The sequence below is a fragment of the Lepisosteus platostomus genome, chromosome 13 (genome assembly GCF_059453375.1).
Source record: "Lepisosteus platostomus isolate fLepPlt1 chromosome 13, fLepPlt1.hap1, whole genome shotgun sequence".
Lineage (NCBI taxonomy): Eukaryota > Metazoa > Chordata > Actinopteri > Semionotiformes > Lepisosteidae > Lepisosteus > Lepisosteus platostomus.
In genome coordinates, this window is record NC_142623.1 from 26,408,335 (window position 1) to 26,431,526 (window position 23,192).

Genomic DNA, 23,192 nt, shown 5'->3' on the forward strand with positions numbered 1-23,192 from the left:
TCCCTTTAAATCACCGACTGTGACTACAACGAATGAAGTTAAAAAAATAAAGACGTCGATTAACTATCTCGCTGAAGGCACAACACCCAGAAAAAAGTGACGATGGCAGTATCATTTGCTCTTTCGGACATAGGGAGCGCTCTTGGACCGGTTCTTTAGTCTTGCTCGTTTGCTCAGGAGCTGAGATGTACAAACTTTATGCAAGCAATGCAGAACAGAGTTCTCCAGAGCGCTGTCAGAAGAAAGGGAATGCGAAGAGCTGTGTCCTGCAAAGAATGGTAATTATGTAACAATGTAAAAACAAACTTTCTTGATAACCCCTCCCATTCAAGAAATCGTACTCTCCCATTTCCATACTTCTGTGGAGTTGTCTGTGATCTGTCAATCAGAATGACTTCACTTTCAGCACGCCCTGTGTTTTCAATGTATTCTCCCAACCTCTCCGCTTCCCTGCTTTGCTGACTGAGAGTGAGTGTGTATGTGTGTGTGGAGACTCTGGTGTAATCAGAAACATAGGCAAGGGAGAGAGCGCGCGTTCCCTCCCGGTGCACTTTGCAGTTAGTTGCAGACAGATATTGTTGGTGTGGCGGATCGCTGGTTGCGGGGAACTTTAACACACTGGATCCCAAACTCCGTCTCTTTCTCGTGTGCAGTTCGGAGCTGCCATGGATCGTGCGCCTGGAATTGCATTCTTAATGCTTTTGCCATTCTTTCTGCACACGAACGGCCTTTATATCGCCAATAGTATAGGTACGTGGGACTGTTTATCTGTTTGCAGTTTGTATTAAGTCTTACACACTATGCCTACCTGCATCTTTTCTCCTGTAACACCCCATCTGTCATTATTTGCTTTCGGTTCTTCCTTAGTGTAAACTTTTGGCTCGTTTGGTTTTCTTTTTTTATTCATTTTTTCATGGTTTAAGGACTCAAGAAGACCTACATTCCGTGCCATGTCATCAGTGGTATTTACTGCGAAGTGCGCATTTTTCCCCATCCTTGAGCAAGAGCATATGGAGCAAAATACTTTGCGCGAGTGACAGTGTTTTTAATAGCATTTGCAAAGAAGAATAAAAGCTTGAGTAACGGGACAGGATAGTTTCATTTGTCAAGCTTGTGATGAGAGCGATTGATTTGTCACAAAACTGTAGAGTCTCATCGTAATGATAAGAAATTATACTTCGGGTTCACTAGGCTGTTTCATGATCTTGGGTTTCTGCACGCACTTTTGAATACTATTAGTTGTTGTTATGTTATCAATGTGCATAGAATAGAAAGATACGTCTATAACGTATATAAAATGATGCGTATAATGTAATATAACAGAAATAAAAATTGCACGATTATTAAAATGCTGTTAGAAATACTATAACTGGATTTGCATTACACTGTGCGTTTGCCCTGTTTTCACAAATGTAGCGAGTACACCCCTGCTAACAGTGAGAACTAGCACGTAGTGTAACAGTTTGCTATTTCTTCAAGATGAACTTGATCAGATACTGTAGCTGCTAATTATAATGGCAGTAACATCTGAAGGAAAATATAGTCTTCGAAGTGTTTCTTTGATTAACAGCTTTTTAAAAAGCTTTAAATTTACAATTCTGATCTTGTCGTCTTTGAAAAAAATAACAAGGAAAATTAAAAACTATAGTGTACATCACGTATGTGTCTGCATTTGGAAACTAATACATACAGTAGCACTAAAGGCTGCATTGTGCCTTAGAATGTTTGATTTGCTAAATGTGACATTTAAAATACGTGTTGTATCTTAAACAACTGCAGAAGAGCTCATGTTACACCACCCTTCCTCCTCCTCCTCCTCCTCCTAATAATAATAATAATAATAATAATAATAATAATAATAATAATAATCTTTGAAGTGCTAAGATTCTTATTAATCTGTGTGGAAGCAAATCTAAGTATAGGGTAAGTTGTGAAAATAGGCTGCAGGAACTGTTTTTTCTGTGCTTCAGGAGGAATGTGTGGACACCTTTAACACGTGCATGCACAGGTGGCTAACATCTTTGGATGGGAGTGGGAAAGCTATGTCTGTCACCTCACCGGTTGCTCAGTGAGTGGGAAAGCCAGTGGTATTATTCTGCATGTAAGCACCCAAGCAACACTTTGATCTTACTGGTTTTCTGTATGCTGCTGGCCTTGAACTCCTGGAATAGTAAAAAAATGTAAAAGTTTCTTTTTAATATTTTTAGTGCAAAGCTTTTCAATTAAAATCCTACAGTTAACTAGATATAATTTGGTTGCATGCAGACACACAGACAAAAGTAGTGAAATATTTCCAGTACTTAGTACAAATTATGTCAGTTTGTGACAGTATGACATAAGTATAAGTACAGAACTCCATATGTTCACATAAAATAATGGCTTCTTGGGGTTTTTCTGCACAAAAATGTAGTTTTTGCTCCCTCCGAGTGAGGTTTATGGGAATCAGTTTTTGACATCTTATTGTGAAGCTGCTTACTTGAGTAAGCATTTCCTATCATTCACATGTTTTGAGGGATAATTACATCAATACATTAGAGGCAATGGAATGCATTCGCTAAAAAAAACCTTAAAAATGCTCCAGTACTCCGTTTTTGTGTAGTTGCGGGTATGTTTTTTTTTTTCAAACCACCAAAAGAAAGTAGTTTTGGTCCACGTTTTAAGGCATTTTTGATAGGTGGTGTGCAGAGATTTTGTAACACTAGACTGATTTTAAACTTAACTAGATGAGGTTTTTCTACGAACTACACACCAACACAGCAGACAGTCTAACAGCTGTGGTCAGCAGTTCCCTTTTACCTTGAGGACAAGTAGAAAAAAATTAAACACAGAGTGCAAAAGCAACTAAAAATATTTTTGAGTCTACTCAAGCTATTCCCTTCTTTGCAGAGTCCCTTCAGGAGGTACTTGGGGAGTACGGAGTGGTCACTCCAGTCAGCACGGATGCAGAAGGACGGTTCTTGTCCCACACTTTGTCAGAAGGTTATGGACGGAGACGCTGGAGGAGGGATTCCAACGAGGGCCCTAAAGAGAGGCTTTTCTACAACGTGACCGTCTTTGGAAAGGAGTTTCACCTGCGGCTCAGGCTGAACTCACGGCTGGTGGCACCAGGAGCAAAGATCGAATGGCAGGAGGATAGTAACATGACGCGTTCGGAACCTTTACTGGGGGATTGCCTTTATGTTGGAGACGTCACAGACATGGAGGGGGCTTCTGTTGCCATAAGCAACTGTGATGGCCTGGTATGTATAACCAGCCAAACTCACCTTAAAAAATGTCCTGCTGTAGCTCATCATAAATGCTTTTATTTGTTTGGTTTTTCTTCTTTGTTTTCTCTTCCCTGTTCTTGTTAACAGAAATGTACAGCTGACTGCAGCTGGAAACAATCAATCGCTTGAAATTAGGAGGGCCCAAATTGCTTTTGTTGATTAATTTCAGAAAACAAAGGTACTGTATAGGATCCTTACTCTACAAAATCTAAACATAAACATTTGTTCTTAAATCTATTGATGCCTTGAGGGTTTGAAATGGGTTGCAGATTTGGAAATGGTTAGTATTTCTTTGTTCTTTTTTCCTTTTATTTTTGGAAACTGCACATTATATCCAAGTCACCATATATGATAATTTTTGCCATATTAGCTATGTAGGGATCACCTTTTTTAATACACATTTTTAGAAGTTATTTGCGTTTCTTCACTTTAAGTGAAGAGACTTTACTTTCTACCAAAATGTAAAAAAATATATTTTATCTTTATTACTGTACATGGTCATATGACCATGTTTATTGGCAGTTGGGCATAGGGGATTTTAAGATCATTTATATAAATTAATAAATGGTAAACCTCTTAAACATGGAATTGATGTTGTTAAAATTCCTGAGTTGAGTAAAAATATTTTAAAATGAAATAAAATGAATTTCAGTGTTATTGATTCAGTTGTAAAAAATAGCTTTGTAATTTCAGAAGGCATGTAGGTGACACTGAAGAGTAAAATCATTAGTGATTTGGACATTAGTGATTCTGGAGGCTTTTAATAGGGATTATTACATGTTGGAATAGAAAGAAAGGTAGAAGAGCTTCATATTCTGATGAAACCTGAATTAGAGGAACAATCCTTTCTGGACGATGATGTCATGAAATCAGTTTAAGGCTTGCTTATTTGCATTATATTTTTCCCTACCTAGCTGCTTGGATTAATTATCTATCCAGTGTGAAATTGGTGCTGCTGTGGTATATAAAAAGAAGCTGTTCCTGATATACAGCCAGCCAAGCTGGAAATGTTGATGTAAGTAAAAGAAGGAACAGTCAATCCACTGGCACATTAATTAGAAAACTATTTATTATTTAAACGAAACAACTGTAACCTTTAAGATGCACTTGAAAATTACACCAGCCAGATCAAAGGCGGGATGGTTGCCAAATATCTGTGTCTAAAAGCAGATTCCTCCCTTTGGCTTATTTCCACAGCAAGTGCTGTAGAAATGAATGATACCATGAGTAAATTGCATTCTTGTGAAGTGGCTTCTGGCTCATTGCTTGTTTAAGGACAAATCAAAGTAACAGAGGAGTTTAGCAAATTAAAGAGTAGACCGCCCATGGGTGATGTGTTTTTTATATATATCCAAAGGGATAGACCTAAAACGAAACTCTCCAGGGACTGAATCTGAAGTGACAGCCTGAATTAGTCCAACAACAAGACACAACAGTGGGAGTTTTTTTTAAAAACAAAATGGGATGGGGGAGGCTAGACAATTGAGAATTTTAGTTTTAGTGGTGGCATTTTTTTATGTGACAAGCAGAGCATTCACATGTTCAGAAGTTAATCAACATCTGTAAACGATCATAGGAATACATTACAGAATCAACACACACTTAATTCATACAAGTAACATTTGTGAGATAATAAAGGTTTTTGTTCGTAAATTTAAAAAGGAAAAGGAAACTGGAAAAAAAAAAACATGTTAATTTGTAAATCATACCAGGCATCACAGGGCTGTATAAGTTTAAAACAGCAATTAAACAAGTTTTGCCATTCTATGAAGAACATTGTGCCTTTAATTTTACAGGGAAGATTTAATGTTACTTATAAATCCAGAGAAATTGTGGCCATTATTACACTTCACTTACACTTCATTGATGTAGGGAAGAGACAGAGAACTAAGGTGCCCCTTGTTTTAAAGTATGTATAATTAATTGAACCTGGGAAACGCAGTTATGTTGCTACCTGCACATTAAATCCAGGTTACATGCTCTGATGTTGTGTTTTTAGAAAGCATACTTACCCCATTCAGCACATTAGTGGAAGGCTTTCGTTCATTTAAAGTGAAAAAATTTACAATACTATATTGTATACTATAATCTAGTAGCCTAGATTACACTAAATAACTAAAAGAACACAAAATAAAGAATACGAGTTATTCTTTGAACATATTGTAGTTGATTTTCTCACTGTGTTGTTATGCACTCTCCTGTTTGAATTAATTAAGAACAAGCTGTGAATTGAGAATTGGATAAATATTGACAAATTCTGATATATAACATGAAAGGTATTCATTTTAAATCTTAACTTACAATTTGGTCTTGATGCCTGTGCAGTGTTGCTCTTTATCTCTTTCTGTACATCCATTATCACTTTGGTTAATTAAAAAAGTAAAATTTATTTCTTTGCCAGACACACACAAAAAAACTGTTTGAATAAGATAATGACTTGCAGTCTTACTGGAACCTGAGGAACTGAAGTGTTCTGCTAGCAGGGAAATTAACAAGACATTACTGCTAACCGTACAGGTGCTAAAATTACATCTTCTTCGAGCTGACAGTTTTTCTTAAACAGTTTTTCTTCTCCACTTTTATGTTTTGTCCCAATAAGAAAAAATATAAAAATACTTTTTTCAGAGCTTCTGGTACAGTATACTGTATCTTCATTTAGTAAATGAAGAGAAGCAGATTGGAAAAATACACTTTAGATTTTCACAGGGTATATACTGTAGCATAGACATCTCTGAGATAGTCTAGAAAGGTATGTGAATTTTTGTTTTTCTGCTTTTTCCAGGAATGCTTTAAAATAATAAGAACTAAATAAGATAATAAGAAAAACAATAGATTCATTATAAATCACAGTAACAGCTTAAGGACGACAGGCAAGAGGATGCAGTACTGGAAGAACAGCAATTCAGAGGAATAATAACCCATTTCATTCCCTATCCATTATTCCCATCCCACTGCTGTGTCCTTTTGTCACCTCTGCAGAAAAAGCCTCTATCTGCTTAGGTGGCAAATTGCCTGCATCCTTAAACACCATCTTTCAGCCGCACATCAGCTCAAATAACTTATGCAGCAAGTATTGTTTCAAGTCCTAAAGATGTGCACATAGCTTGTCAAAAAAAAATTCCTGACTTCACCCTGCACGCAGATCTTTTTGTCTTATGTGCAAGAGAATGCAGAGTGAATGGTGTTAACGGAGGAATTGTTTGGTGCTGCATCATCCTCACTGTCTGTCCTCTGAAATTATTTCATGCTTTGCAAGCTCCTTGTGCCATTCTCTATGCCTTACTCCAGTCGCCCTCCCCCCTCAAAAAAAACACCTTCCATTAAAGAAAACAGCTGGTTACATTGTATACTACTTTGTGAAACTCATCCAAGGACATAAAGTAGCCTTCTGCAAAGAGGCACCCTTCTAATATCAGAAGGTGCAAACTCTCAAAAGCCCATAATGACAGGGGTGTAAATTAACTGATGCAGCACAATGAAATTTGATAAGAGTCTCACTTTGAGCTTCACAGCTGGAAAGTGCAGGGCTGTGTTTAGCGGTGTTCTTTCCATCCCAGGTGTTGTCATCTGTCTGTCAGTCATGCCTCTCTCCTGGAATTTCTAGGAAATCATTCCTTATTATTCTTCCTGTTGAGAAGCATCTGAACACACCAGGCCCTAGTCTAAGGCCCTGTCACAAAGTATCATTTTATTCAGTATTTCACTCATTCCCTCCTGGAATCCAAGAAAATGAAAAACAGAACAGACTTTCAAAGTACTGTACAGGATCCAGGTAGGAACTGAAACTCTTGATGATATTATTTTTCACTACCACAATTCCGACTGGTGTTCTGGAAAATTTTAACTAAAACACAGCTTGCTGGCAAGGTACATAATCAAGAATCCGATTGAGTAAAGGTGGCAGCCAATGGGTTTTTGATAAAACAGATTTATAAATGTTGTATGGAAAGAAATGTTTTTTATGTCGTTACAGAGGTTAACCCTTGCTCTCAATCTCAATTCTCAAAAGTATGCAGGTGTGTAGATTTTAAATAATTGTAAAAGAAACCAATTTGGAAATATTTTTTTTTCTGGCAGAAAATTTAAGTGAATTGTGTGCCAGTTATTTGTGAAATTTTAATGTTGAATATTGGCCTAGCACATCACTACAAACTGAGCGACAAAAGGCTTGATAGGGACATTGATTAGTTTTAAAAATGTGAAAGTGGACAAAAATATATGTATGGCAAGTAAAACCAAATGACATTTTTTCTTTTTTGGCCCTCTAGTCAAATTCCAAAGAAACTTTAGAGAAAGTGAATTAGGTATTCAGATTGAAACCAACAGCCATTTGGGACTCTGATCTTGGAAAGCTAAAAAGTAATATTTAAGACAGCTGCCGTTTTTAAGACTCAGGCCAAATGTAGGAACCAGAAGAATAATATATCTTGCATTAAAGCGGTGTAACAACATTCCCACCGTACTTTGCAGAACACTATAAGGTCATCATTGACAGTAGAGTTTTAGGTTTAGTTTGTACTGGGACACAAGTGGATTTGGTTTTTGCTTCCATTTTATTTTATTTTGAATTTGGGGATGAAACTGAACACAGATAGCTATTGGAGAACCAGGAAAGATGGCAGACAGGATGGTTTCTGCTAAAGTATTTTCATTCCTTCTGTGGAATAAATCTTCATATAGAGCAAGTCTAGGCAATCCCTTACAAGGACTGTGGAAATGAAAATCCAGGTGCAGGTTCTTTTTTTCTAAGTTATATGATGCACACACATCTTTTCCAATGAATAGTAGAATGGTAGAGGTTGTTGTTTTCTAATTCATTCTGATTTAACAAAATGAGAGGAAGGCATTGGAAGAAGGTTTTCTACCCATTGTACTGTAAACATGTCCTATCTTCTTTGCTGTTGTGATTCTCACTGCTACTAATTTGAGTTTTCTTAACAGCTGTGACATAAATAAGAGATTGTCATGGGCCACCAATCATCGTGCCAGAGTCTTTTTCCTCAAGCATTTTTGTGACATAGCAGAAATCTTTCTCAGAATGCAAGCAGTAAAAAACATTTTACCGTATGTTCCAAGCCACTTTTTATCTTTCTCTCTGGATCACTGATGGGGCAGTGATGTGGTCTACAGGTACTGTATGAATGGGTGTTATAACTACTGTCAGTAGACCACTTACACTTTGTTGACAGACACTGTAATATCCCTTCCTCGTTGAGTTCAAAATTTGAAACTCACAACTGGCAACCCACTGAAGCTAAGCAGGTGTGAGCCTGGTTAGTACCTGGATGCGAGACCTCCTGGAAAAAACTATGGTTGCTGCTGGAATAGGTATTAGAGGGGCCAGTAGGGGGTGCTCACCCCGCAGCCTGTGTAGGTCCTAATGCCCCAGTATAGTGACGGTGACACTGTACTGTAAAAGGGCACCGTCCTTTGGATGAGATGTAAAACCAAGTACCTGACTCTCTGTAGTCATTAAAAATCCCAGGGCATTTTCCGAAAAGAGTAGGCGTGCTACCCTGGCCAAAATTTCCCATTGGCCTTTATCAATCATGGCCTCTTAATAATCCCCATCTATAAATTGTCTTCTTTACTCTGTGCTCCTTCACACTGATAACTGATATGTGGTGAGCGTACTGGTGCAATGTGTTAGGTGTTAATCCAGGTGGATGCTGCACAATGGTGTTGGTGGAGGGGAACCCACATTACCCGTAAAGCGCTTTGAGTGGAGTGACCAGAAAAGTGTAAACAAATATTATTATTACACTCCTAACTAAACAAATCTCAATTATAAAAGCTGTGTAGTATAAGCAGTGATATAGTGCCTCACATGACACCATTTCACTGGATTAATTGATAGTCCACGCATGTTGTTTCAACTATGTATGTAAGCTGAGAGAGGAAACAGTGGCAAAAGCTACAGTTCTACAATGATGGTAAGACAAGCAATTTTTGCAATAGCAAGAGGTACTGTATGTGTGAAGACACCCTTTAGATTATTAGCTGCGTGATGAATGATTCCACTGGGGTAATATAACTTACAGGGCTCTTAGTGCTAAAGGTTTTGATATCATTTCTTGAGAGCAGCAAATATATTAAATGGCACTGGTGAGTGATGGATTGTTTCTTTCCAATGGCTTTATTCATGTAAATACAATCATCTGTTTTTGAATTTGTGAGGCTGAATCAGCATGCATTATTATTGTGTGAAGGCTAATGGAGTTCAGGTAGCTCCCTTTGATAAACTAGACTTTGGGTTGTTTCAAAATCAGTAGGAGGCTGGGGTGATGAGTGGACATCTAATTTTGTGATAACGGAAATGGTTCAGTTTAATAAAATACTTTTGTTAATTTTTTTATTGTCATAAATTGGCTTCAGCTAATACCATAACATGTCACATCATTACACATCATTTCTGAAGGTTATTACTGCATTAGAGTTTAATGTTTTTGCTATTTCTTGGTCTGGGTCCTAAGAAAATCACAGCCTTTTAAAAGATAATTCATTCTTCTCAGGCCTGTGAAACCCCAATGACCTGTTGCAGCACGATAACACTGTTCACTCAGGCTGATTGATGGCAGGAGAAATGAACAGCTGATCAGCATTGTACGTTTATGGTGCAAGATCATTATATAATTTTCACTTCAGCAAAGTTGAAATGCTTAATTTACACATTTGTTCCAATCATTTTAAAATCCCTTCCCACTGCAAGCATCACAGTGAAACAAGAATCATTAGCTCGTCAACTCATAGCAATATATTACCAGTAAATATTATTCCACACTCAAGCCCTGTAGCTCATCAGTTAGGAGCTCATGCTGGTTTCTGTAGTGTTAAACCAACTTCAAGTATATGATTGGGTTCAGCATGCTGGGTTAGATACAACTGGGTTGACTTTAGTAGTCACAATAAAGATTTCCAGCAATCCCCTAAAAGTCTCGCTGGACAATATTTCACAGATTTAAACTTTGCCATTCAGAAGTACTTTGAGATATAGTACATTGGCAAAAAACACTCAAGGGAAAGGTTTGGTCCCAAGCTCATTTTCCCCACTGTAGTGGAGTGGTGTATTACAGTACCCTGCTCAGTTATACAACAGCAGCAGTGCCTGTTGTGGGTACTGCACAATTCTTTTTTGTTCCTACGCATAGACTAATATACATTCTAAATGAGACTATAGAAATAACCATGACACAATTGTTTTACAAGAAAATTGTTTTTATGATTTCAAGCAGTTCCTTAAGTTACTGATGTTTTTTTTAATTATACATTTTGATGTATAGGGATATTAGACTCTAATATATAAATTTATAAATCTTTATAAAACCCCTACCTTGGATGACTACTGAATTACTGTGAATAAGACAGGCTTTTCAGTGGCATATGTGCTTTTCCAAACTGCAAGCAAAAACATGAATTTTCTTTTCAAATCCAAGTGGAGTCTGAAGCTAATTAAGCCATGAAGCTGTTGTATAAAAAGCCAAATTAAAACAGAAGAAAACAGTGTTGAGGTAACTGTGTTTGTGAAGGATGCATTCTGAATCGGTAATAAAAGCTTATAATAGAATTGGTTTCCAATATACTGTACATAACATAATAATTGGTGGTATTTATTTGTATATAAAAGCAAGCTGAACTACTAAAATAATCCGTACTATATTATTTATTTATTTTCTTATTTTGGTGATTTGAAAGAAGTGTTACAATAGTTGTGAAATCCTAATTACTTGCATTTTCACAGAGTTTTCAATATGTGTAAGTTGCATTGCTAATAAAATGTACAAGGTGACTGTATCTTTGGGAAAAACAGCTGTTGTCACCTAGAATGAAACAGCTTATAAAGACCTAATTGCTTTTGAATTTAATTATGCAGTTGTGAAGTTTAAGTTCAAAATAACCTAATGTAATATTTTGAAAAACAGTTAAAAGATGGAAGTTCCATGGCCTTGGTGATATGTGAGGAAAAGGCTGAGATTTCTAGAGGGAGAGGCTAAGATTCCTTTTTGGACAAAGTGTGGTAAAACATCCAAAAGCTGTCATTGTTTGCTTGGAAAGCCTAAAAGGTATCAGTTACTTATGATTCAAAGTTTGTGGCTCTGTGATTCATGAATTGTTCTTCATGTGGTCCACTGAGAGTGGTTTTTAAACTCTGGGCATGTGCATGTATCATGGAGAAGTGATGTTAGTTATCTTTCAAAAACCAGACATAAGTACGCACAATTTGCTTTATAATGAGGACTGTAGAAGGGGCATTGCAAGCTCTTTGCAGTCACATTATTAAAAGCATTTGCTTTTGCCAGACAGGGATAAGGAGTTCATACTATATGGCTACACGCATTCTGTCACCATGAATTCTGGAAGGACAAGTTCTGCATGTGTGTGGCTTCTGTGTAATCCGATGTCATTGATTAGATAAGAGACAAAAGACAAAACTGGTGTTTTGATGTTTTGTTTTCCTGAAATAATCCAGCATTCTTTTACCAGTTCTCAGCATTCTCCTGAACCTTCTAAATGCTTTTCTAAAGTTGATTAGGTTGTTCTAGCTGTATCCAGGAGTTTCTTTCTGCCTGATGGTTATTAGAGCCCCTAAGAATGTGTTTTTTCTAATGCTCCTCCTGTGAGGATGAGAGAGAAGGAAATGTATGCTAAAAACATTACCATTACGAAATGTATATGACACACCTTGTTATGTATTTTAGGTCCCCCAAATGGCTTTCTAGGACATTTTATAATGTACTGTACTACACTTCCAAGATGCCAGCCTGGGTTCCAGGTGTTCAGTAATTGTTACCTGATCGTGGCTGGAGAAGATCAGATGAGTGCCAACAAATTGTCTGGTCAGGCTGAGTCTGGTCAGACTAATCTTATATCCTCCATTCTGAGTTCAGTCCTCAGCTAAGTGTTTTTTCTTGTCACTAGTGATTAGTTATTTCTAATGTTTTCAGTTACTGTAGTCATTTTCAAATGTAGGTGCACACCTCCTGTCCTTAAGGGAGGTTAGGCATCTTGTATTTGCTGCATATCTGTCTTCATTTACCCTCTTAAACTAAGTTTGTACTCAACTGTATTGATTTCCTTGTTGTATTAAATGTGACATTTTACTGTTACCTCTAAATGTTTAGATCTATAAAAACCTTAAGCACTGGTTTTCGAGTACTTTTGAAAAGCCACATGTTATACATTCGGAAATAAATGCATTATGTTGTATAAATTAAAGGAGAATTTGTTCATACTGTAGTTGTCAGGAAACCAGTGATAAAATATTTCCACATATAATGCAAGGACACTACCTGGCTATTTTGGAAGACTTGCCTCACACTACCCTGCTGTACCTTATACTCTAATCAGGGCCTTGAGCATTTGTTGCAGTCAGAATGTTTTTGCCATTGAAGCCACCATTGATGAGAATATGACATGACAAGCTTCTTTTACTGTCTTTTCCCTCTGAGTGACAATATGTGCTTGCAGCCATAGCTGTCGCACAGCGCAACCAATCGTGCTTCACTTTTTCACTGACGCCTTGAATTATTCTTCCAGGTGGACTGTCCTTGCTACTGTACCACCTGCCTAATGTGTGTCCATTTCCAAAGACTACTTGATTTGCAGGGCTGTACTCCACACCTATTATATCTACTGATCAACATATTTTAGATGTCTTTTGACAGGGAACCCAACTTGTGAAGGACAGGCTAGTCGTAATAGATTCGTCAATAAAACAACCAACTTCTGATGTTTCACATACAAAGTCATCTGCACAGCTGACATGTCACATAAAAGGTGGTAGGGACTGCTAGTTCCACTGGTGAAGCATGAACATTTTCTGATAGTCTATTCATCCCAGATTATGAAAATGTTATCTTATTAACTTAATAAGTGAAGTGGTACTGCATTTCATATGGTGTTGTATTCATACAATAAAAATATAAAAATATAGGTTAAGCGCCAGTGGAAGAAAAATAACAGTATTATTCATGTTTTGGCACTGGATAATGTATAGCCCACGGTTTCTTTGAAGTATTTGTAATTTTAAGGTATTGACTGCAATACATCAATACAATGTCTGTTAGAACATTTTCAAACCTCAGCATTTGTTTGAGTATGCAGTATGCAATATATGATATAGTGCACTGTATGTTTTAAAGAATGTGTTGACATCGTTGAAATTTATCTAAACAAGGAAAAAATATTTTTCTTTTAATTTTAAATCCCAACCTTTTGGTTTATAACAAGTTTATTTTTGTAATGTAGTCACAGAGTTGGATGATTCCCCCTTTTCTAATGAGTACAGTTGCAGTACTCCTAAGTTCACACATTACACACACTTGAGTTAGAAAAATGCAAGGAAAGTTTTTTAAAAAGATGAAAAATATAATGGTTGTGATTGCTAACATGGGCATTATTGCTAATTGATATATGCATCTGTTGCTAATGTTATATTAAATGTAGTGAAGTTATGTTTTTACTTAATAGTTATAATGTACTCTTAAAATAAAATTCAATTCAATTCAGTTTATTTTTATTTATCACCTTTCACAACAAGGTTGCCCCAAAGCACTTAACAAAGCTGTGTGACAGTACATGACAGTACAATACAGAAAGAGAAAAAGACAGAAGACGATAGAGGAGAGGAACCAAAAACACCTCTGTAAGGAGAAAAAAAACCTCTAGGGGTCCAAGGTCAACTGGCTGCCCAACCCCTCTGGGCATGCTAACATTATACAATTCTACAAAAGTACTAAATGTGGAGTATTAAGTCAAGTGGAGTATTAAGTCATATTAAGTCTTCTGTCATGTCCTTCTCTGTGCCAGTACTCCATGCAGTTCTCTGTAGACTCCTAAATGATAGCTGTATTCGCGATGTCCCTCTTGGATCCATGGCAGTGATGCAGCATCCAACTCAGATGGTGCCCAGCTCGGGAACCATCCGGACATGTGGGGAGGAGAATAGGATAGTTTGGTCAGAACAGATTTATCTACATGGAAGGCAAACACTGAGACACACAATGGCATGTACAGCAGCATCACCAGCCATAGTTGGAACGAGCTATGATGTAAGGTGTGAGTAGGCTAGGCTAAAGTAATAGGTTTTCAGTCCAGATTTAAGTCCTGAGATTGACTCGTCATCCCGTACGTAGGCTGACAGACTATTCCATAAACTAGGGGCCCTGTAGCTAAAGGCTTTACCGTCAGCTGTTTTTTTATTAATATGTGGAATAAGATGAAGACCTGTGTTCTGCGATCTAAGTGGGCAACTTGGATTGTACACATTAATCAGCTCCATTAAATAGATAGGTGCCTGACCTCTGAGAGCCTTATAAGTATGTAAAAGTCTGCCTTGTACCTAACAGGAAGCAAATGGACTGAACTAAGTATAGGTGTAATGTGGTCGTACTTTCAACTCCTGGTAACAATTCTACCTGCCGTGTTTTGAATTTGCTGTAAGGTGTTGAAAGTGTGATAGGTGCTCCCTGATAGTAGGGCATTACAGTAATCTAATCTGCTGTATACAAAAACATGTATTAGTTTCTCTGTGTCTTGAGTGGAGAGAAAATACCTCAGTTTTGCAATATTTCTTAACTGTAGGAAGCATGCCTTTGATACTGCATTAACATCACAGTTAAATGAGAGCCTTGTGTGACGCCTAAATTACGTGCCGAATCTTTGAGGCAAAATGTTTAACCTTCAGAGTTAAGTGCTGGGGTTATAGCAGTCCTATCCGCACTGTTGCCTTCAAACAACAGAACCTCAGTTTTATCAGAGTTGAGTGACAAAACATTTTTACACATCCAAGACTTTACTTCATTAATGCAATTAGCTTAAGTGACAATTGACAAGTTGTCATTAGGTGTAAATGAAATGTATGTTTGAGTGTCATCAGCATAGGAATGAAAGTTAATATTATGCTTTCGTATTATCCTACCTAGCGGCAACATGTACAGAGAGAACAAAACTGGTCCAAGTACTGATCCTTGTGGTACCCCTAATTTGACTGGTGACAATGACGAAGCAGTGCAAATATTAGATATTTGAACATAGTGAAAACAGTTAGCTAAAAAGGAGGTAAACCACTTATGGATGGTTCCACATAGGCCAACCTCAGACTCAAGCCTGTGTAACAAAATACAATGGTCAACTGTGTCAAAGGCAGCACTAAGATCTAGGAGCACAAGCACTGTTGCACTCCCTGCATCAGTTGCTAACAGAATATCATTCACAACTCTTGTTAATGCAGTTTCAGTGCTGTGGCCTTTGGCAGAAACCAGATAGGAATTTCTCAAGTATATTATTTGAATCCAGATAAGACTGAAGCTGGGCTGCAACTATTCTCTGAAGAATTTTAGATGGGTCCAAATTTGGTTTCTTAAGCAGCGGTCTAACAACCGCTATCTTAAATTGGTCAGGTAGAACACCTGATGCAAGGGATGAGTTCATCATACTAATTATAGGTCCTGCCAGTACTTCAAGGGAATAATTTACTAGTTGGGTGGGGATGGGATCTAGCGGACAGGTGGTTGATTTTATTTTAATGATTAATTTCTTTAGTTCGTGTTCATTAACTAATTGAAAAACACTGAAAAGGTGAGCACATTGTTTTTGTACTAGACTTCTTTGCAGCCTGTTTGTCTGAAGTCTGATGTTGTAAATTTTATTGTTAAAGAAATCCATGAAAATGTCACTACTAACGTTAGCTGGTACTGTTGAATCGGCTTTATTTGTTAATTTGCTATTGTCCTTAATAGGTAGCGAGGGTTATTCTTATTGCTTTCTATAAATTCAGAGTAGTAAGCTGAACGAGCTCTATATAGGGCTTTCTTATATTGTTGCAGGCTATCAGCCCATGCTGACTGGAATACTTGCAAACCAGTAAACCTCCATTTGCGCTCTAGTTTGTGGCACTCCTGTCGTGTGTGATCATTACACCATGGAGAGTGTCGCGTGGTTTTGACTACCTTAGTTTTTCGGCTATTTCATTGAGGGCCTGTCTGACCACTGTATTACAGTTGTTTGAGATTTAATCAACATTAGTACTGGAGGTGAAGTTAGCATTATTCATTGCATTCATAAATCAGCGTTCATGGTCAGAAAAAGAGTTATCCATGGGATGGACTAATATATGATGAATATCAGCTCTATGAGTGATAATTAAGTCTAGTTTATGATTGTACACATGTGTTGGTCCTGTTATATGATGACTACAACCTATGGAGTCAAGGAGGGACAAGACGTTTTTACTGAAAGCATCTGTCTCTATGTCGATGTGTATGTTAAAGTCACCTACTGTAATATTACAACTTTGGCTAAATTAATAACTACATCAGGGAGCAGTTCACCAAATTCAGCTAGAAACTATGCATATGGTCCTGGGGCTCTGTATACTAAAAGAATATACAGTATATGTGTGATTCGGATGCTATTTTAAGAAGCATTGTCATTTATAGTTTTTAGTTCAATTTTCAGAGACCCGCTGAAGATGGCTGCTAGGCCACCTCCACGTCCTGAGCAACGGGCTTTCTGTAAAAAAGTATACCATTAGGTGAGGCTTCAACTAAAGGAATAGTGTCAGTGAGTCTAAGCCATGTTTCTGTTAGTAGGCACAGGTCAGAGTTGGTGTCAAGCACCATATCATTAACCAGAACTGATTTGGTGCCTAATGAGCGAACATTTAACTGAGCATTTTATGGTAGTTTCATGTTGTAATTAATTTAAGTTTACCAGTGGAATGGAGATACAATTATCAGAACAAGAGCCCCTAAACGAACGTCTGAATTCTAGTCTAGGTTTTGTGATAGTTGCTATGTTCTGTCTATTCACAATAATTTCTGGTTCTGAATAGTTATGTGATTTATGGGGTGCCGTGTAGTAGAGAACCAGGGTTGGCGCGGGAGGTGAACAACATGCAATTTAAGATCGCCAGGCTAAGGCCTGGGTGGTGCTCTTAGTAGTTAGGCAGGCAATTTGCTGTCTGCTATATTTTGGGATAGAATGGATGATCCCCACCAGTTAGGGTGGAGACCGTCCCGTTTATAAAAACTGGGCTGTTCCCAAAAAACATCCCAATTACTGATAAAGGTTATTCTATTGGATGCACATTATGTCTCTAACCAGTGGTTTAGGGAGTATAGCCTAATATAGGTTACGTCCCCTCTGTAGAGGACTGGTAAGGGACCGGATACAATTAAATTCTGACATTTTCTTTGCGCTTTTGTGCACATAGAAATGAATTTACTCTTTAATACCTCCGATTGCTGGTACTTTATATCATTAGTTCCAGTGTGAACAACCAAGGTGGAGACTTCATTGCTGGAAAATATGTCTAGTTTTGCCTCAATGTAAGAAACTTTTGGCCCAGGGAGCCATTTTATGGAAACCGCTGCTTTATGACGGTTAGGAATTCTGATGATTGAGTGGCCAATTATAAGCACCTTATCCTCGCTGCCAAGAGCACGTGTTGCTGAGTTGGATTAGTGTCTGGTGTGCAGGAGGTCTAGTCTTTGAGCTCTTAGACCCCTGTCTGAGCGTGACCCAGGGCTCACGAGTGGTTGCTGCTGGTGCTGGGACCGAATTGGAGACAGCTGGGCCAATTCTGAGTTGACTAGGTGCTCCGACTGAGCCGAATCTATCCGTCCCTCAATCTGTTTAATTTCAGAATGTGTGCTAATACGCCCCTCCAGAACGCACATTCTGTCCTCCATCTCTACTATAACTAAACTTTTCTGGCATTTAAAATGATCTACAGTACATTGTTGATGGAACGTACATGCCACAGGACTCACACAGGTTCTCCCGGGGGAAGACATAATCACGACTCTCCCTTTGTTAGATGCGCTGTCGGAGATCACCCTTGGCCAGGGCCAGGTGGTCAGCCCGCCTGTTGTAGGAGTTTTCTTTGCGGGGAGATGCCAAGTGCTTTAGCTGGTTGCTGAAAACCGGTTGTAGTCATGCGATGACGCTAAGTAAAACTTGATAAAACTTTATATAATGAGTTGTGCAATATATTTAATTGTCTATGTAGTTATATAATTAGATATTATAGTTATTTATAGGTATATTATTAAATGTTTGTATTCAGCAGCAGCAGTAGCAACGTGCATGTCGTGCGAAATATATTGTCATCATTTCTATTGGAGTTATGATTATCTGATTTCATGTTATATTTTATTTGTGAATGACACAGTGACCAGGTTGTGTTTAACAGATACCTCTCATTTAAAACCTGTGTTTACAATACTGTTCTCCAGCACATGAAATTATACAATAAATCTGAATAGCAAACCCTGTAAGAATGCTGTACTGTCTTAATCTACGTGTGTTTGAAGTGTATGATTAAACAAGTGCTGTTTACTTTCTGTACAGCATGTGAAAAATAGATGCTGAGGCTGGGTTAGTTTTGTGCCAGCTATCTCAATATTTAGAGAAAGAAAAGTTATGAAAAGCACTGGAGAGAAGTAATCTAGTTAGGCTTGGTAACTATGAGAAATGGCTGAGACTCATGCTATGTTTTGACACTTCTGCTCACAGTTGCTCTGCAGTGATATATTACGGTAATTCAGGCAAGTGGGAGTGTAACTGCCAACCAGCTGTGTTGATAGGTTGCTGTTCAAGGACGGATGCGCATTTACAAAAAATAATACTTTAACCATCCCCCCAGTGCACAGAAATGATCGTATTTTTCTTTTTAATATTGGCCTAAAATGAGGGCTAACCTTACATCTCTCACTTAACTGTGGCTGCCTGGCTCTCCTTGGCTCACTAATTAGGGACAACTGAGATCCCATTTTCCTAAAAAATGGACAACCTCAGCTGCTTGCATTTCAAATATTCTTTTTACATGATATCTGCACATAAGGGTGTATGATTTTTTTTGTCATTTCTTAACCATTTTGCTGCCTTGTCAAAGTCTGCTTTGGTTTTCATGGATGTTTTCAAACTTATTTTTCTGGTTAATTCTTTGAGTTTTCTTTTAAGAATCATAAACAGACAGGACGTGTCCCATTGTTTTTTCTTTCCTCCCCTTAGCCAAACAGTGTTCAGAACCTTGAACTTGGTTTCTGTAAAGTCCGGAAGCTCCCAGTCCAAGTCTTGTCCTCACTTGCTGTCTGGAATTGTGTTATTAAAATGGAAGATTCTGTCCTGCCACCAGGAACTAACCCAGAATGGGACATACCAGACGAGATAAAGAGGAAGATAGGAGGGCACCTGTGTCATTAGAAAGCAGCTAGACAGTCACAAAGTGGTTCTTCTTAATGGGTCAAATAAACAGTAATTTTATAAGGAGTGTCTTGAAAGAGCCTACTGTACCCAGCGTTTTTAGTAGCACGGTGCAAAGACTCCAACCTTGAATTTGTCACCAAAGAGGGGTATATCACAAGTCTTATTATTCTACTTATTGTATGTACATTATTAATTTTTGTAAATGTAGACAATTGAAAGTAAAGCCTTTTTGTACGGTGGCGTGTGCACTTGTATGTTTGTTTCTTGAATGAGACTGAGACAGTTCTAGCTTACGGATCAAATCTGTCAGGAAATATGGTTTACAGTATATCTACTGTATGTTCAGTTATATACAGGTATGTGTTTTTGTGAACAGATGGACAAATAGATATAACAAAGAGCTTGCTTTACTGAATAAAAATTTATCTTTCAGAACTATAATCAGTTGTTTTTAACTTCTACATTGATGCACAGTTCAAAGTACCTAAACTCACTGTCATCAATTTAAGGTATCTCTTAAATTGCCCCTCTGGTGATGAATTAAGTATTTTGAATTGAATTGAATTGAATCCACATTCAATCCTAAAAAGAATTCAAAATTTAAAATGGGATCTGTAATACTGAAAAATCAAAGTTCACATATCTTGTGTACTGTACTGTATAATCTTATGCATACTATATCTGCCTCATATTCCACCTCTCTTTCCTAGATCTGTATGACATTGGGTGAGAAGTTCACATTGTTGCAATAAACCTTTTTTTTATTCAAAGCCTTGACCCCTCTCCATCCTGCATTGAAAGCTTAATTACAATATTTTTGGAGTCTAAAAGCCATTCTGATTGAGCTTAAACTACAGGTCCTTTGAAAAGTGCCTCGGTTTTGAGTGCCCTGAGGAAGAAAAGCTGTCCAGTTTGTCAAACAGATTCCTAATATAGTGATGGCATCTTTATCTAGAGCTATAAGAAGCTGTGTTCCTTGGATACTACTGAAACAGAAACTATATTTTGGAGTGAAAAAAACTTGATAAGAGAAATATTTTATAAAGAACAGACAACAGCTTTTTGTTAAGATGAATTAACTGCCTCCAGAGTCTATATTTTGCAGTTGTGTATACACATACATTTCATTCTAAACTGTGATGCTTATGTAAACACAACTGTATGTACACACATTCTAACAAAGTGCAAGGTTTATCACTATATGGCTTTGTCTTTGTCTTCATATACTGTACACAGGCACACCCTTACCAATGCTTTTGATCCTTATGATCATCTCCTCATCTTAAGGTGATGGTAGTGCTAGAAAAAAAGACTGCTCCTGTTATTTTGGAAAAAAGATAGAACATCAATACATACTGAAAAAAAACTGTAGACATAAAAAACTGAACAACATATGACATGAATATACAATACTATAAACCTAAGTTAGCAGTAGAATTATTCTATAAGTATCTATAATTGATAATCATAGCCATGACACTTGCACACAAAATAGAATGTTCTTTTTTTGTTGTTACTTGTATTTTCAGTTTTATTTTACCCTTTCAGTTATGCATTATCATGAAGTGCAAATTCATGCAATTATTCTGTAAACAGATTTATATCGTTACCACATAAAACATTTTTTCATGTAAATACATATTTGTAACTGTTATGTTTTGTCTGCATTGAACAACACTTTTTATTGTTAATTGCTTTTGTCTCATAGAGTAGCTTTTTCCTAAACATTCGAATAGATCAAGGTGTTAGGATTAATCAGTTTTGATCTAATCAAGCCGATAATGGAATAATATTGTCATTGTTTATTCATATAATTCCTTTGGAGTTATCACTTGCATAGTTTAACATGCATTGCATTTCAAAAGCTTGTTAAGGCTACAATAAGCCTGTACTGGGAGCGCCAGTAGGTGACACTCTTCCTTCTAGGCCAGAATTTCCAAACTCATGTTCCAGTTTGGTGATCAGGGGGTATTGAGCTGTTGGAAGTACTGTTCTTCTAATAAATTTTTAAACCACGGTCCTGGCAATTTTGATAAAGTACTGTGGGTTTACACAATATAGCCTCCATCTTAAATTTTTCTCACTACTCTACCTGGGCTGGTGTATAGTGGGGCTAATGGCACATAATGGGAAGTGGGTCCTCTGCTATGTGTAAAGTTCTTACTGATCTATCCAGCCATCCCACCATTCTCTAACCAGAATATCCAATTCAGGTTTGTGAGGGAGCCAGAGCCTATTCCAGCAAGGAATGGATGCCAGGCACTATACACCCTAGATGGGACACCAGGGCACACACAGACACCCATACCAGGGTCAATTTTCCCCAAAGTCAGTTAACCTACCAGTATATTTTTGGCCTGTTGGAAGAAGCCAGAATGCCCTGAAGAAACCCATGTGAAGACAGGGATTCTTATGCTTATGCTTATGCTTATGCTTATTCTAAATAGTCTCTGAGCTTTAAACAAGGTCTCATAGTGAGCCAGGTGCTGTTATTATGCTGCTTTGAAAGGGAGCACAGCACAGGCTGATTAATGGTTTTATTATTATGCTTAATCAACAGTATTGGAACAGCAGTGGAAAACACTATCAGCATTTTACCTTAATAATGGTTTGTTACCTTAATGAAGTGTGAAGGGCCTGTTTACTGCTAAGTGAGGGGAAGGAAGACTCTTGGGCCTGGCAAGTGGTAGCCCCACTACACAGCTATGCATTTCCCAGGCCGGAACTGGCACAATTAAACCCTTCGGAAAGCTAAGTGAGGAAGCAGTCTCCACATTTTGCAACACACTATCAATTTGGAGTTCATCCCATGAAAGCAGCCTGCATATTTGAAAGTAACATATGGAGAGTCTAGCCAAGATATACAGTAAGAAAAGTCAGTTTTGTGAAGAAATGTCTTTACAGAAGTACAATTCTGTGGTAAAACCCAGCCCACAACAACAGTTTGTACAATCATTGCACATAATATTGTTTGTAAATGTCTGTCCTTATCTAAAAAGAGCCTATTTGTTTCATCTAGCTTGTTGTGTATACTGTATGTATGGATTGCAATAATTGTTGAATGTCCTTTTATGGAATATTTTGGATTATTAGGTTTCCAGCATTATTAATATTTCAAGTATGAGTAAGCTCTGCAAACATTTAAATATATTTAGATGTTACAATATATAATGTGTAAGTTAACTTTTCTTTTATTGAGAAATGAAGATAAAGAATATATTGTAAAAAGGCTGTGTTTTTAAAAACTTTTCTGCACATGAGAGGATGTAATTCATCTTCTCTTCTCTGACTAACCATGGGCCAAAACATAATAATGAGATTACTTAAAAAGCTTCTGAATTAAAGTAAGAGGCAAGTGAGTCCTTTAAACCAGAAAAGCACATGTTTTCTTGAACTCATAATCAGTATGGAAAACAGGTTGCTGAACCAGTAAAGGAGCTCTCCTGGGTGCAGTATTGAGCTCTCTCATCATTGGTTCAAACAGGGGTCATGTCACCATCCAGTTTTCACTAGGATTTCCCAAGCGGGTAGGGTGTTAGGATGGGATTAGTTGGCCAGGGCTCTCAGCGACCCCTGTGGCCTCACAGGCATTTGCTGCCATGCAGTGCTCTTGGTAAGGGCCACGCCCCTAGGCGCTGAACCTCCTGTGTGGGGTAGTTTTGCTTGTGATGTGTTAAAACATGAACAGATGGAAAGTTGACACTTCTTTATCCTCCC

The 23,192-nt window shown here is 37.6% G+C and overlaps 1 protein-coding gene across 2 annotated transcripts in view; it reads left to right on the top strand.

Moving 5' to 3' along the window:
* The first annotated feature begins 441 nt into the window (after window positions 1-441).
* The window catches only part of adamts2a (ADAM metallopeptidase with thrombospondin type 1 motif, 2a), a 180,781-nt gene continuing 158,030 nt past the window's right edge, over window positions 442-23,192 (top strand). For both annotated transcript variants that reach the window (XM_088603857.1, XM_088603858.1), the window contains exons 1-2: window positions 442-750; window positions 2,887-3,239. In XM_088603857.1, coding sequence (XP_088459983.1) covers window positions 666-750; window positions 2,887-3,239 — 438 coding nt within the window. In that variant the 5' untranslated portion in view covers window positions 442-665. The remainder of the gene's footprint in view (window positions 751-2,886; window positions 3,240-23,192) is intronic.